Here is a 14,235-nt window from a genome sequence, read left to right on the forward strand (position 1 = left end):
CAACATCTAAAAGAAGTTATGTTATAGAAAAACCTTAGGACATAAGATATGACAAAATTAAACATTGGATTCAATAGTGTTCAAAACGCAGGTGCAGACTGTGCAAAACAGGATACGCACGTTCAAAGTGTTCCAAGTGTGACATTCCCCTTTGCTCAAATCCTAAAATGAATTGTTTTGTGTCATACCACACATTAGTTTAAGTAATAAATACATGTATATAATATTACAGCAGAAGACCAAAGAGTCTTAGAAAAAATGTCTTGAGTTTAAACGTTTTTTTTTTTTTTTTTTTTTTTTTTTTTTTTTTTTTTTTTTTAGCACATAGACGTAGTCGTACAACGCTCAGTACGAACAAGTGGCCCATATGACACCAGGCCCGGGCCTGTTACGAATGACCCTATGTAAAGTTAATGTTACAACCTCTACCCACTCCGACCTAAGGGCATAGGCGTATTACATATATGTATAAACATAAATTAAACTAAAGAAATAGAAAATATTAAATGTAATGAGATAATAGGTTACATATAAAAAGCAAACAGGATAGGTCAAAATAAAGATGATTACAACTAATTTCGAGCGAGGAAGGACAAGATCGCAGTTTTTATACCCGGAAGCGATGTTTCGGAACCGATAACGTGCCAAAGTCTGTTGTAGTCACTACATAGTATACGAAAAGGTTCATGCAGAGAAAAGTTAGTTGTACAAGTGGGAAGTATAAGCGGTGTGTAATTGCGGGTCCTTCTAGATGGAACAGAAATGTTAATTTGGCTCAACAGCTCAGAAGAGTCAATCTCACCATTCAAAAGTTTGTAAAGAAAAGTTACACCAAGCATTGTTCTACGATTAGTTAAAGAAGGAAGGTTAATTAACTGAAGTCGACTAGAATAAGATGGAAGTTGTACAGTTGGATCCCAGCGCAAATCACGAAAGGCAAAGAGTAAAAACTGTTTTTGTACAGATTCTAATTTGTTTTGATAAAACTCATATTGAGGAGACCAAACAATAGATCCATATTCTAATATGGGACGGACTAAAGAAGTAAAAAGTATTTTGGTAGTATATGGATCCTTGAACTCCTTCGACCAGCGCTTTATAAAGCCAAGAACACTTTTAGCCCTACTAACAGTAGTCGATTATAGTATTAAAACAGTAAGAATAAAAGAGTGAAATAAATAAAATATTAATTCATTAATTACGTATATGTATTATTTTAAAGATCAACTACTCAGGACCAATGTTGCCTATAGGCAGGTGAGGACGAACCACGGTACGTGGCCAAATTAATCGTAATATGCAATCAAATATTTTTTTAGTCTTCCCTCTTTAATTTAGTCCTGAAAGGGTTAACTTGTCCAGTGACAAAAAGTTGCTGGAGTAGCTACATACGTATAAAGTACTCCGCATACTTTACCCGAAATTTAACTTATACTTCTGTTGAGAAACCAATTGTTATTAAACTTACATTCCTACGTACATATGTATGTATATTATACTCAAAGTTTCATGAATGATCTTGCCCATCTCACAATGCTTTTGTTTTTGTATTTTCTTAAGTTTTCTGGAATATACTGGCGCCAGTCTGGTACTCTTTGTCTCTGTCACTCTTTATAAACCTATATGACCTACGTACATACATAGTTACGGAAGAATTGAAAATTTAGTAATAAGCAAGCAAACAAACGATCAGACGTGATCTAGCAGTGGCAGACACAGTTCAGTAAAGTTAAAGTTAAAGTAAAAATAAAGTTAAGTTCTTAGGAGATTTTAAACCCAGTGATTTATTATTCATCAACTTGTATAATACGCAGTTCCATTAGGGAGGTAGAGTGGCATTTTATTTCAATGAAAACGATCACCAGCTCAGATAATGTCAGAAAATTTAAAAATGTGGTTGAAATTTTAAGAAAATTGATATGGGAGTACTTGGGAACTAAATTATGTTTTTTTTTCCGATTAAAGTACCCTGTCTAAATGCTTGACCAAACCAAATGATTATCTGATGGCGCTTAATATACAAGTAGAGTAATCAAATTGTATATACACATTACACATAGATACATACCAACTAGAAAGTCAATTTACATTTCTTACTACATTTGATCACCATACGACTACAATCAAAGGAATGCCCCTTCCAGCTAAGCCTTTCAATGGATGGATGTGTCATCAAACTATCTGTCTAAACAAACTCATTCAAGTGGCTTGCGTACAATCAAAATAGTTAGTGTCTTTAATCAACAACCAATTATAAATATCAATTGAGTTGCCGTACCGACGATTGTACTGAACCAACACCTGTTCTCCGACCTTGTCCTTATCAATGACTAAGTTTTCTATAAAATAAGTGTTGGCGCGCTAAAACTAATCAGTTTTAGTACGAGCCGAGGAACTATGAAGAATGAAAACATCGTTAGCGCGCTGCTCTTTTGCTTGGTGGCGCTAGTAACGCTGGGATCAAGTAAAGCTGCATTGGGAGAAAAACAGAAAGATGTCAGTCCAAGGGACTTTCAGGCGACTCTTAAACTGCGACCTTTGGCTGTCGAGTTTTTCGATTTTTATCAGAACTTGACGTTGATGGCTCTATCTTCAGTTGAGACCACAGCTGAACAGGATAATAGGTGCTTGGAGGACATCCAAATTGTATTACAGGGTTTGAGTTCGGACAGCCAATGGGCTTTGCAAAGTAAGTTAATATACACTTGACCACATGATTAGTCGCGAAGTAACATAATCCCATTTCAGTGATAGACTCCTGGGGTTCTTTGCCCTCCGGCGTACTCATTGGCAACCGCAGGGACTTAGGAAACTACGAATAATGCCTGAGCATCGACCACAGTGTCAATAGTAGTTATAGTTTGCAAGGCAAATACTGTTTTGCCAAAATAAGTACGATCAGTGTAAATACCGCTGTGTGCCTTCCCGCTTCCTGCACGTCTACCCAGATGGACACGATGATACGTGGGGTAGTTGAGAAACTGCTTAATCTAGTGATCGATGAAAATGAGGTAGTTGTCAATGAAGCTACCTGTCAGACAGCCGAGCAAGAACCTCTCGATGGTGCGACTATTTTCACAATGTAAGATAATCCAGATCTTTTCGTAGCGTCAATCTCGTTAATTCATATCTCTTTATACTTTGTAGAGTCGTTTTGTCGATATTGACTGCCGCCTGTTGTCTCTCAACTCTGTATGACTACAACCTATGTGAGGATCAAAGTGAGTTAAAACTACAAAAAACGTAACAGACTTTGGAAAACTTATGTATTTCCTTATGCCAACAGAACAACTTCCTACTTTGGTGAAGGTTTTCTCGGTTCGTGCCAATTCACGGGCGCTCTTTCACATTGTAGATAGCAAATCCAATCCCAATGTAATTAATTGCCTCAACGGCATGCGTTGCCTGTCGCTAATGTGGGTCATCTTGTTGCATGAATACTTAGTGGGCTTCCGTGTGCCAAATGTCAACAGGAATCAAGCCTATGCCGTACGAGAATTAACTTGGACGCATCACGCAGATAACTAATCTAATCTTTTTATTTTCAGTGGCTTGGAACACCTTTTAGCAAGATCATCACCAATGGGGTCTATGCCGTCGATACTTTCCTATTCGTTAGCGGTCTTTTGGTGGTGGCAAATGGACTGCGTGCCATAGAAAAGTAAGTTACGGTTTAGATTTGCACTCCATTGCAATTAAAGGCTCTCCTTTAACAGGTCAAAGGGCAAGATCAATGTGCTCATGATGTATCTGCATCGATACCTACGACTCACTCCCGTCCTGGCTGTGGCCATTCTCATCTACATGAAAATACTTCCCCTTTTAGGAGGTGGACCAATCTTTTCCAGCGCTTTACCCGACGACTACAATGTCTGCGAGAAGACTTGGTATTGGACCTTGCTATATGTCCAAAATTACGCCACTGATACATTGGTAAGATTTCGCTGAGTTTTAAGTTGAGACGTGACTATAGGGATCAATCTTTTTCCAATAGTGTCTCACCCACACTTGGTACCTGGCCGTGGACATGCAGTTGTACCTTTTTGGACCTCTTTTTCTCATTGTCCTCTACAAGTGGGGAAATAAAGGAGCGGCAGGAATCTTTGTACTTATGCTCCTCTTGGCCTTTTGCCTTTTTAGCAAAATGATCATATACAATTTATCCATGTAAGTTTTTAGTCTACCAAATTTTGTAAACAAATACCTAATCAATTGGCATTCACAGGAATATTCCAGAGGCACAACGAAGTCTTTATCACTATACCAATTCAAGAACCTCTCCGTACATAGTTGGAGCCCTTTTTGGCTACTTTCTTCATATTAACCGTGGCAGGACCTTCAAGTTGAATCGTATCACTGTCTTCTTGGGATGGATTCTCAGCTTGTCCCTGATCTTCACTTGTCTATTTGCCAATTATGAGTCTGCAACGATGACAATTATAGAAGAGGCTTTCTATTTAACTCTGATCCGCATTGCCTGGCCGCTTGGTTTAAGCTGGATAGTTTTCGCATGTTTGCAGGGCTATGGTGGCATGGCCACTGGGTTCCTTTCGTCTCCACTGTGGCAACCTTTGTCTAAGCTCTCCTACAGTGGTTACATCTTCCATATGTTCATGATGTCCCTTCAAGCTGGCGTCACACGAACAAATACATTCTTTGGGAACTACCAAATCGTAAGTTATCAAATCCAACTCAAACTTATTTATATGAATTTTAAATATTCACTTTTGCCCTTCAGATGTGCCGATTTTGGGCTGATTTTGGCTTCACAATGGTCATGGCCTATGTCATATACGTTTTAGTTGAGGCGCCTTTCGGTGTTCTGGAAAGCCTATTGCTGCCCACTCGAAGACCCACCCCAAAAGATAAACCTAATGCTGTTCCTGAGAGTAAAACTAGTATGTCGCCTATTGCTGCTGAGGTTGTTGAGTCGGTTACAAATAAGCCTGAACAAACTGATACGGTTAACCCAGCGTTGCCTGCAGATGCAACAGCTGAGATTTCCAGTAAATAGGCTTCACTGTTCCCCACTCACAATCAAAATCACTTAACCCAACACGGCAGCACTAGTGATATACCCAACAATAGGTAAAACAAATAAAAAAAACCTAGTAATATAGAATTTATTAAGTGTTTTACAGGCGATTCATGTTTGATTTCAAGTTTGGCAATATAAGTTAATCATATTTATCTCCAGAGCGATTGTGATCAAGGATGTTAATCAATAAAAGAGAGACCTTATTGACTGAGTACATACCAACAAATATTTCTCATTCACATACACTTTGACTTATTATTCTGTACATTCGTGAAGTTAACAGTTATGAGTTCAGGCTTTATAGCTATTTCCGCTTAGCTATTATAAATTGTCGTGGAACAAGGTTTCTATGTTTACGTTCCTACAGTATAAGGGGAAACATTTACAAAAACCCTAAAATATCAACAAATATTAACTTGAAAATGTCACTAATTAAAGTTGTTGAAGCTACACAAAAATTAGTTTTTATGAGAATCGCTATAGTCAATAACTGTCGAATAGTGCTGGCCTTTTGATGTCATCCTAATGATGTCAAACGAACGGCATATCGCCATGTCCGTCTGTAGGACTCAAAGCGAAGTAAAGATTATGTTTGCTAAGTGGACTCGTTGTTAACAGTTGATTGAATTGAGGAAGGGAGAGATTGGTATATCAAATTTAAGAAGTTGTTTTAACTTGGATCCAAAATATTTTATTTGATTAAAAATATAAACTACATAACATTACATTAGATGTCGGTGACATGAAGCATGAATACTTCCGATTCCTTAGAGCTTGCAAAGGGATTCACAATAAGTAAGTGTTTTGAATGCATTTTCACTTACGTCGAAATTGCAATTATTAAAGTAAATACATTTGTTTTGAGAGCTATCATAGGTGTAATACGGATTATACATCCTACAGAGGCCGTCTTTATTAATTGGCGCATTGCACACATCTAGACATAAAAAGAAAAACATAGTAAGTTGGACTCTATTTCAATAAGTATGATGCAGATAACTTACTGGCACTGACATTCAAACCGAACAGGGCGCAGATAAGAAAGATAATAGCAAACTTCATGTTTCCTTCTTTACTTAGCAGTTAAAACTAATTCTTGTAGTTTCTAGTCTTTCTTTATTTAATCGTCCATTGTGAAATTTTAAATTTTTTCTGTATTTTGCACGGTTGCAATCAACAGACATGTCTAACCAAAATTAAAACGCTCGTTTCTTTAAATTTTCCTATTTATTATAAGTTCATACTTATTTCTCTTGCATAACACGTTAATTATTTATTAAGTCGCCAAAATGTACAAAATGTATGTAACAGGCAGAAGGAAGCTTTTTCGACCCTATAGAGTATATATATTCTTGATCAGATTCAACAGATTTAAGTATGCGCGCAAATCGATTGCCTGCTGCAATTTTTTGACTATCGCAACCAAATTCGGCAGACCAATTAATCTTATATATTTGTACCAAACTACCCATTTCAAGTATTGAAATCGGACTGAAAACATGCAAAATATGCGTAGGAACGTATTTTACCACGCGATCCACAAGGCCGTTGGCTAGTGGCGGCACTGGAGTGCTTGTGTGTTTGTAAAGTTAGCCATGTCCGTATGTCCGTCCGTCCGCCCATCTTATGAGCTATCGAGATGATACTTGGTATTTGAGATATTTATAGCCCTGAGCTGATAAAGTATGAAAATTGTCAGGATTGGACCACTATATCATATAGCTCTAGAAGAAACATTTTCATAAAAATTGAAGTATCCCTATAAAATTTACTACGATGATAGTATTGGATAAAAAAACCAGAGGCCCGGGGCTAACTTCGACCGCGTCAAAGTTTGTACACCCTTGCAACTTTTTTGGTAACTCTTTTCTTACCTATTAGCCATCAATGTGGAAGAACTTTTTATCTAAAAAAGGCTTATGTTTGCGAAAGAATGGCCTACAATCATAGGAAATAACGAAGATATTGATCATTGTCACTGTTTTCCACCGATCGTTCCTATGGGAGCTATATGATATAGTCGCCCGATCTTGATCAATTTGGCACAGTCATTAACAGATATATTAAACTAACAAATGTTTAATTTGAAAGAAATCGCGTTAAAAGTATCGAAGTTATTTACAAAAGTCACTGTTTTCGACCGATCGTTCCTATGGGAGCTATATGATATACTCACCTGATCTTTATCAAATTTGGCACAGTCATTAACAGATATATTAAATTAAGAAATGTTTAATTTGAAAGCAATCGCGTTAAAAGTAACGAAGTTATTTATAAAAGTCACTGTTTGCGACCGATCGTTCCTATGGCAGCTATATGATATAGTCATCCGATCTTGATCAAATTTGGCACAGTAGTTTATAGGCGTAATAATCTCTCTACTATTAAGTTCCACGACAATAGCACAGAAAATAACGAAGTTATTGAGAAAAGTCACTGTTCGTGACTTTGGGGTTTGTATGGGAGCTATATGATATAGTGCTATTGTCGCTTCCATAAGCTATTGCTTTAAAATAAAACATTTTTCAGGTTAACATAGATGTTTATGACTGCTTATTTTAATCAAGATCAGGTGACTATATCCTATAAATCCCAAAAGAACGATCGGTGAAAAACAGTGACTTTGATCAACATCTTCGTTATTTGGCATGATAAGATTGTAGGCCGTCCATTAGACTTTTTAGATAAAACGTTTTCCTCGTTGACTGGTATAGCTAAGGAAAAATTAACAAAATAAACTTGCAAGGGTATACAAATTCGGCACGTTCGAAGTTAGCCCCGGCCTTGTCTGTTATATGTTATATGGTGGTCCGATCTGACAATCTGCCAAATTGACCTCAATTGTTAAAATGCAGACGGACAGATGGAGATGGTCAGGGATGTATCGGCCGCCAACACCAGTTTACGAGGTCGGAAAGGTCTTCTTGACTTATTTCATAATACCCTGTACAAGGTAAAACCACAACTGTTAAACAAATTATTCATGCAAATTATAAGGTTTTTCAATGTGTGTGCGAGGGGCGTATCAAAAGTTGACTCAAGGCAAATGGTGGAGTAATTGGATCTAAAAGATGTTTAGATCGCCTGATCTTCAAATGCTTGTGGATCTTTTGAATCTTACACTTATATATTTATAGTTCATTTAAGACTTACTTTCCTGCCGACTGCACCCATAGGTGCCATTTCACCCTATGGGTCAACTTTCGGACTGTTTTTTTCATTACTTGTCAGCCCTCACCATAGCTAAGAGCTTGTTACTGACTATTTCATTTTGGTTTTGACTCTTTTTGCGAGTAGCAGTAAAATATTGTTAAGTATATTTAATATTTTTTGCCTATCCTTGGCAAAAAGTTGTTGAACAGTACGTGGAGAATATCAGACACGATTACTGTATCGATTATTTTGCAAATAAGTGTAAAAACGCTAGCACAAGTGAGATCGATAAAAGGTGCACCAACTCCAAGAACATAGTAATTACTGACAAGTACACAATCGAACTTTTGGATAAAAATATAACATTAACTTGGAAAACATACCCTGTGAATCTTGAATATCTGAATAAACTAACAAATGGATCAGACAAAATAAGTTATACTGCCAGGAAATAAGAAATGAATATTGATGTGCCTCGGACTGAAACTAATGCTGCAAAAGTGCTAAATCATATAATGATTCCATCCATTCGCTATATGGAAGTTCTTGATTTAAACAAATTGACTGAATTTCAGAGTGAAAGCATACTTTTAGAAAAGGACATCGATGTTAGCAACGGGTCATTGGCTGCGCATTTGCAATTAGAGACACATTTGAAAATGAACGTCTCCGCCTTATTAAATAATTATTTTTCGCTGCGCATGGAAAAATTGAAAGAAGTATATATCTTGAATTCTTCACCTGAAAAATGTACCCTACATAGTAACGTATTTGATAATGCTACTCAGCTAGAGAGGATTGAGTTTAACAATATAGATTTGGCCAAATTTACTAAAGCGACCTTCAAGAACTTGGCGAAAATAAAAGTTTTATAATTCATTCATTGCAACCTTACATCACACGAGTTTCTTAGGTTGGTATCAGAAGTAATAAAGTATGATATTTGGTTATTTCTTACTTATAACGTGACAAATTTTTTATTCTAGGGCCAACACTATTCAAAATAATCTGAAATTTATCCAGTACGAGTCATTGACAGATATTGAATACACCTTTTTTGAGAATTACAAAAATCTTCATAAAATTGAAGTATCTTTTGGAATGTCGAATGATTTTTCTAAAATATCCAGCACCAATATAACAGCTTTTGTGTGTATTAATAGAATTTGTCTTTTCAATTTGGGTACAAATGGCAAGCGATGTCCGAAAAATTGTATATGCCAACTGTCGCCACTTTTCAACTCATTTGCCATAAACTGCGATAATCAAGGGATTGCAAAAGCACCAGACCTTCCTACACCTATCATAGGCATGACAAATTTACACTTTAAAAACAATGCTTTAACAGAATTGCCTAAGCTGGCATCACATGGATTCGGTACTATACGGAAGCTCCATTTGGCTAATAACAAAATAAGCAGTTTAGGCATAGAACAACTGCCACAAAATCTCACTTTACTGGATGGATATAAGTAATAATAATATAACATCTTTCGATTCGAAAGTAGTCGAATTTTGGAAAAACGAAACATTACATTTATACAATCTGGAGTGAATTCGAAATGCAATTGCGAGAATGAAAAACTTGTAAGATATCTTTCCAGTCTGTAGAAGAGAGTAGAAAAGGTTTCTTATACAAATTTTCTAATTACCCAATATAATAGTGCCCTTATCGTATAGTTGTTGATAATACTGTGCACCACCTATATCTAAATGGTCCCTGCCCAGGGACCTGCACTTGCTGTGTCAATGGCTCCCAGTTTTTGATCAACTGCACAAATAGAGGGTTGACTGAGATCCCACCAATACCTGAAGTCCAAAGTGCCATCCTTGATATGAGCAACAACAATATATCTACAATAAGTGATTCTGTGATCAACAAAATGTCTTCTTCCATGGAATCCATGGAATTGCATATGTAATGAAATTCACTTTCAAGTACTTTTGCACCATATCAAGGATTTTTCGATAACAAAATGCAACGATTCAGAATTGCTTACCAATGCGATGGATCAATGTTCTGCTGCAACTCCATCGTATGTTATCATTATTGTATCACTCACACTAGTGACAGGTCTTCTTGTTTTCCCGCATTGCTATTGGAGTTCCATTTGGCTGTGGTTGTGGAAAGATAGATTGCAAACGATACAATCTCCCAGAGGTGTCGAAAACGATGATTATCATCCTATTACGGATTCTGAAAATTTAGACTAAGATTTGTTCAATCTACATATAGACGACTCATCAGAATTTGTAAATAAGTTAAGTCTAAATAAAGATGATTGTCACAATTTAAATGCCTTTATAAACATATTACTACTATTTTTAATGCTTTAAAGATCTGATTTTGAATTTAGAAATGAAGCTTTTTTGTATTTGGAAGTATGGAAGAAGCATTTTCAGTAAATACCCTGCAGAGCCTTATGTGGGATTCGCAGATTTAATAAACTTTACTTGGAATTTAAATTAGTTTGGTGTCAGATACTCACGGAAATGCTTTGATACAAAATCACAACCCTTGATCTGTTGATCATATAAAATCCAAATTGGCACGGCCGCTAAAAAGAAGAGAAACTCGATCTCGAACTTTCTTTTTTTGTTGAAGGTGATTTCTTCAAATTTCTTCAATGTATAAAATTAAAGTATCGACTTTTGTTAAGTCTACTCAGATGAACAGTTAGAAGTTATACCAGGAATAACCGCTAAAAGTCAACTTTATACTAAGGTCTTGTATTAACGTTCTACCTATCCGAAGAAACTTGTCGAAAAAGAGATTTGGTACATTTTTATTTGCAGATTTAGGAAACCATTGAAAATTTTATTAAAACATAAGTAAGCCGAATCATATACTTCTTATTGTTAGTGAATCAATTTTTCTTGTTCAACTTACAATTAGACAACTTGGAAAACAATTTTAATCTTGAACTCCTGCACTTTTTAAAGTATAAAATTTTTTGATGTGGACTTGGAACAAGAGTATGTTCTATTTGGACCAAATGGAGATCTGGAAGAATCCCGCGATTCATTTTATTCAGAATCGTTTGGATAAGATTGGAAAGAATTGCGGATTCTCAATATCTCTCATCGTCTGGTTAATTCTCGTCGTCAGTGCTTTTATAAGACATAGAGACTATATCAAGCGAAGACGAGCAATCCGAGTCGTTACGAATTTGCAGTTGCAAATCAAACAAAATTTACAAAAAGCTCACGGCACATTGGAGAACCTAAAATCAAAACTGCGAAATAACATGGAGGATGCACAAAATAATGTGGCAGGACTGAATGATCTCCGTCAATTAGTCCTGATTATTAATAGTCAGATATCCAGACTAGAGATCCTGTTAACTGCCTTTGAAGGAGAATCGTTCTAAGGAGGTGGATGGACAATTTAAATCTTTTAAATGCCTAATTATGTCTAACATGCATAAATATATGTATTTGGTCGTGGATCTATGTATGTACCTTTGAGTTTTTTTTATACTTCTGGAAGCAGAGGAAAGTCCTTGGTCTGTGTATGTCTTTATCGGTTACTTTTTATTCATTTAGATATTTCATGAATCATACGGGTTTTTATAATAAACGACTATCGGCAAGCTGAAAAATACATAATCATAATCAAGTGACGGCAAGAACGTGAGAAAACCTGTAGAAAACGAAAATAATTAGCAATTAGCTTTCTAGCGAAAAAAAATAAAAGAAAAGCGAGACGTTTCACATAGTAACAAATTCGGGGGCCTTATATCCTTGTAAAAAGGGCATTTTAATTTTAGTCCGAAATACAATGTGATGTCGAAAAACTCGAAACCGCAAAGTTTTCACCAAACCCGCGGGATTTCGGAAAATCCCATCTTGATTTTTCTTGCGATATTTTTCTTACATGGTTGTAATTTTAGTAAAAATATTTTTATACAATTTTCAAAAATTGTAATTTACACAGTAAATTCCCACAACGTAAAAACCGTATAATTCGATTATATGTAGGTGTACATTTTTTCTACCATTAAAAACAAACTTCTCTTCAACTTCTCTTGAAGCGAACATAGCAGTAAAATATATTTTTAATTTCTAAATATTTTAAATTTAAAATGAATCTACAAATGGTTATCCGATTTCGATTCATAGTTGTCCTACTTGGATATCTACAAGTAATTTCAACAGCCCTTCAAGTACCTCGAATTCAAAACTTACCTAAAATTTTATATCACAGAGTCATGGATACTCAGTTGCCGAAAATTATCTCTGTTCACCCCCATGCTTCAAGTCTGTGAAGCTTTTACACGAATACATATCCGGGTTAGAAGAAGAAATCAGAGCAAAAAATGTTGAACTTCGAAAAGCTCAAGACTATGCGAAGGATCATTTAATTGACAGGTTGCGTACAGAAAATCAAGACTTGAGAAGAATTCTCTGGCAATTTTCGCAGCAACGGAATACAATTGCCAGAATCGAAGCTTATATCATTGATTTAATGATCAAGCAGAAGAATGAGATTCAAGAAAGGAAACTTAAGACTGACAAGAATCAGATAGATTTAAAAAAAGAAATGGAAGGATTGCGTACAATTGCCTTAAATCTCAAAAATAAAGTGGACAAGAATCCAACATCTAATATTGAAATTAAGATAAATAATAAAAATCAAATGGAGAGAACACTCAGAGCTCGAAATGAAATGGATAAAAATGTTAAAAAAGATGGAAAATTGAAATAAGAATTTCGAAAAGTCGAATCGAAATAAAACTTTAAAAACCCTTAAATCGAAAAAGAAATGGAATTTCTGCTATCCAATTCAGTAGTGTATGAGTTAGTATTCAATTAATTATTGTTTTTATTATACCCTTGCAATAAGGGTATATTAGGAGGCAACTCCGACCATGTAAAGTATATAGGTTCTTGATCAGCACGAAGAAACGAGTTCAAATAGCCATGTCCGTCCGTCTGCATTAACGCAAACTCCTCCCAGTCCGTTGGAGCTACAGAGTTGCATGTAGACTTGTGTATACTGGGAAGGGGTTGTACATATATCTCGGACTCATATAGCTCCCATACCAACGGCAAAGTCACAAACAGTGACTTTTCTCAATAACTTCGTTGTTTTTTTAGCTATTGCCGTAAAATTTGTTATTGTTGTGTTTGTTCCACCTATGTATGTATGTATAAACGACTGTGTCAAATTTGATTAAGATAGGGTGACTCATATAGCTCCCATATGAAAGATCGGTCGAAAATAGTGGCTTGTCAATAACTTCGTTATTTGCTATGGTTTGGTATTTGCTATGTTTAACCAATTATTCAAGTTTAAGCTAGTTAGAGCCTCTTATGAATAAATAAATAAGCATACTTGTAGGCGGGCCTTAACAGTTTTCATTTAATTAACATAAGCCCCTTGATCCATTTTTATACCAATGCCTTTTCGACCCCATCAAGTATTAATATATTAACGATCAGCATAGAGGCACAGTCGATATACTCCTGTCCGTCTGCCCAACGGTTTGAGTGCACTTCAAAAAACGGTGTATTTCCAGAATTTGAAGAAAAAATTTATATTAATTTTCTCGAAAAGACAAACTAAAATATAAAAATCACTTATTGAAAACTAATGTGATTTAAAAAGTAAAAATTAAAACAGCCAAGGACTAAGAAAATGGATTCGAAGAACTGGTTTTAAAAAATATACGTTGAGGGTCACCCTTATCGATTAAAATAAAACAAATAAATATGGAAAACAAAAAGCAGGGAAAAACAAACTGAAAACTGAAATAGAGATGAATTTAAATTAGCTTCAGATCTGCCGCAGCGCTGTCGGTCTGGATGTCGAAAATTTTGGTATAAACTACAGTTTTGAGGCGTCTGAGAAGCCGTGTAACTCTATTCGTTTGCCGACACATCCAATATGATGCCGTATCTTCAGCTGCTTTATAATGTTAATGTTTTCGCGATACTTATGCCACCGATCTGCAAGTTTAGTTGGAAGCGGTGAATCCCAATCTAAATTAAGAAGCCAGAGTTCTTGGAAAAGGATCTTGAATTGGACTATGACCGGTGCC

General features: G+C 35.8%; 1 protein-coding gene and 1 long non-coding RNA gene across 2 annotated transcripts; one reads left to right on the top strand and one right to left on the bottom strand.

The window, feature by feature from the left end:
• The first annotated feature begins 2,948 nt into the window (after positions 1–2,948).
• LOC137582290 (nose resistant to fluoxetine protein 6-like) lies at positions 2,949–5,252 on the top strand. The gene is made up of 9 exons (XM_068296769.1): positions 2,949–3,082; positions 3,148–3,221; positions 3,287–3,489; positions 3,549–3,661; positions 3,717–3,933; positions 3,995–4,167; positions 4,226–4,673; positions 4,739–5,088; positions 5,142–5,252. The coding sequence occupies exons 1-8, from the start codon at positions 2,949–2,951 to the stop codon at positions 5,012–5,014; spliced, it is 1,638 nt and encodes a 545-aa protein (XP_068152870.1). The 3' UTR covers positions 5,015–5,088; positions 5,142–5,252.
• A 451-nt stretch (positions 5,253–5,703) lies between these two features.
• Positions 5,704–6,118, bottom strand: LOC137583118 (uncharacterized). Its single transcript, XR_011033362.1, has 2 exons — positions 6,043–6,118; positions 5,704–5,975 (listed from the first exon to the last, which is right to left on the bottom strand). It is a non-coding gene; the product is annotated as an uncharacterized lncRNA (long non-coding RNA).
• Between the last annotated feature and the right edge of the window lie 8,117 nt (positions 6,119–14,235).

Source organism: Drosophila tropicalis, unplaced genomic scaffold, assembly GCF_018151085.1.
Source record: "Drosophila tropicalis isolate 14030-0801.00 unplaced genomic scaffold, ASM1815108v1 contig_859, whole genome shotgun sequence".
NCBI lineage: Eukaryota > Metazoa > Arthropoda > Insecta > Diptera > Drosophilidae > Drosophila > Drosophila tropicalis.

Coding starts and splice junctions, on each gene's coding strand:
- LOC137582290 (XM_068296769.1), top strand. CDS start 2,949: ATGGACACGATGATACGTGGGGTAGTTGAGAAACTGCTTAATCTAGTG. Junction 3,222..3,286: donor CAACCTATGTGAGGATCAAA/GTGAGTTAAAAC, acceptor TTATGCCAACAG/AACAACTTCCTACTTTGGTG. Junction 3,490..3,548: donor ACAGGAATCAAGCCTATGCC/GTACGAGAATTA, acceptor TTTTATTTTCAG/TGGCTTGGAACACCTTTTAG.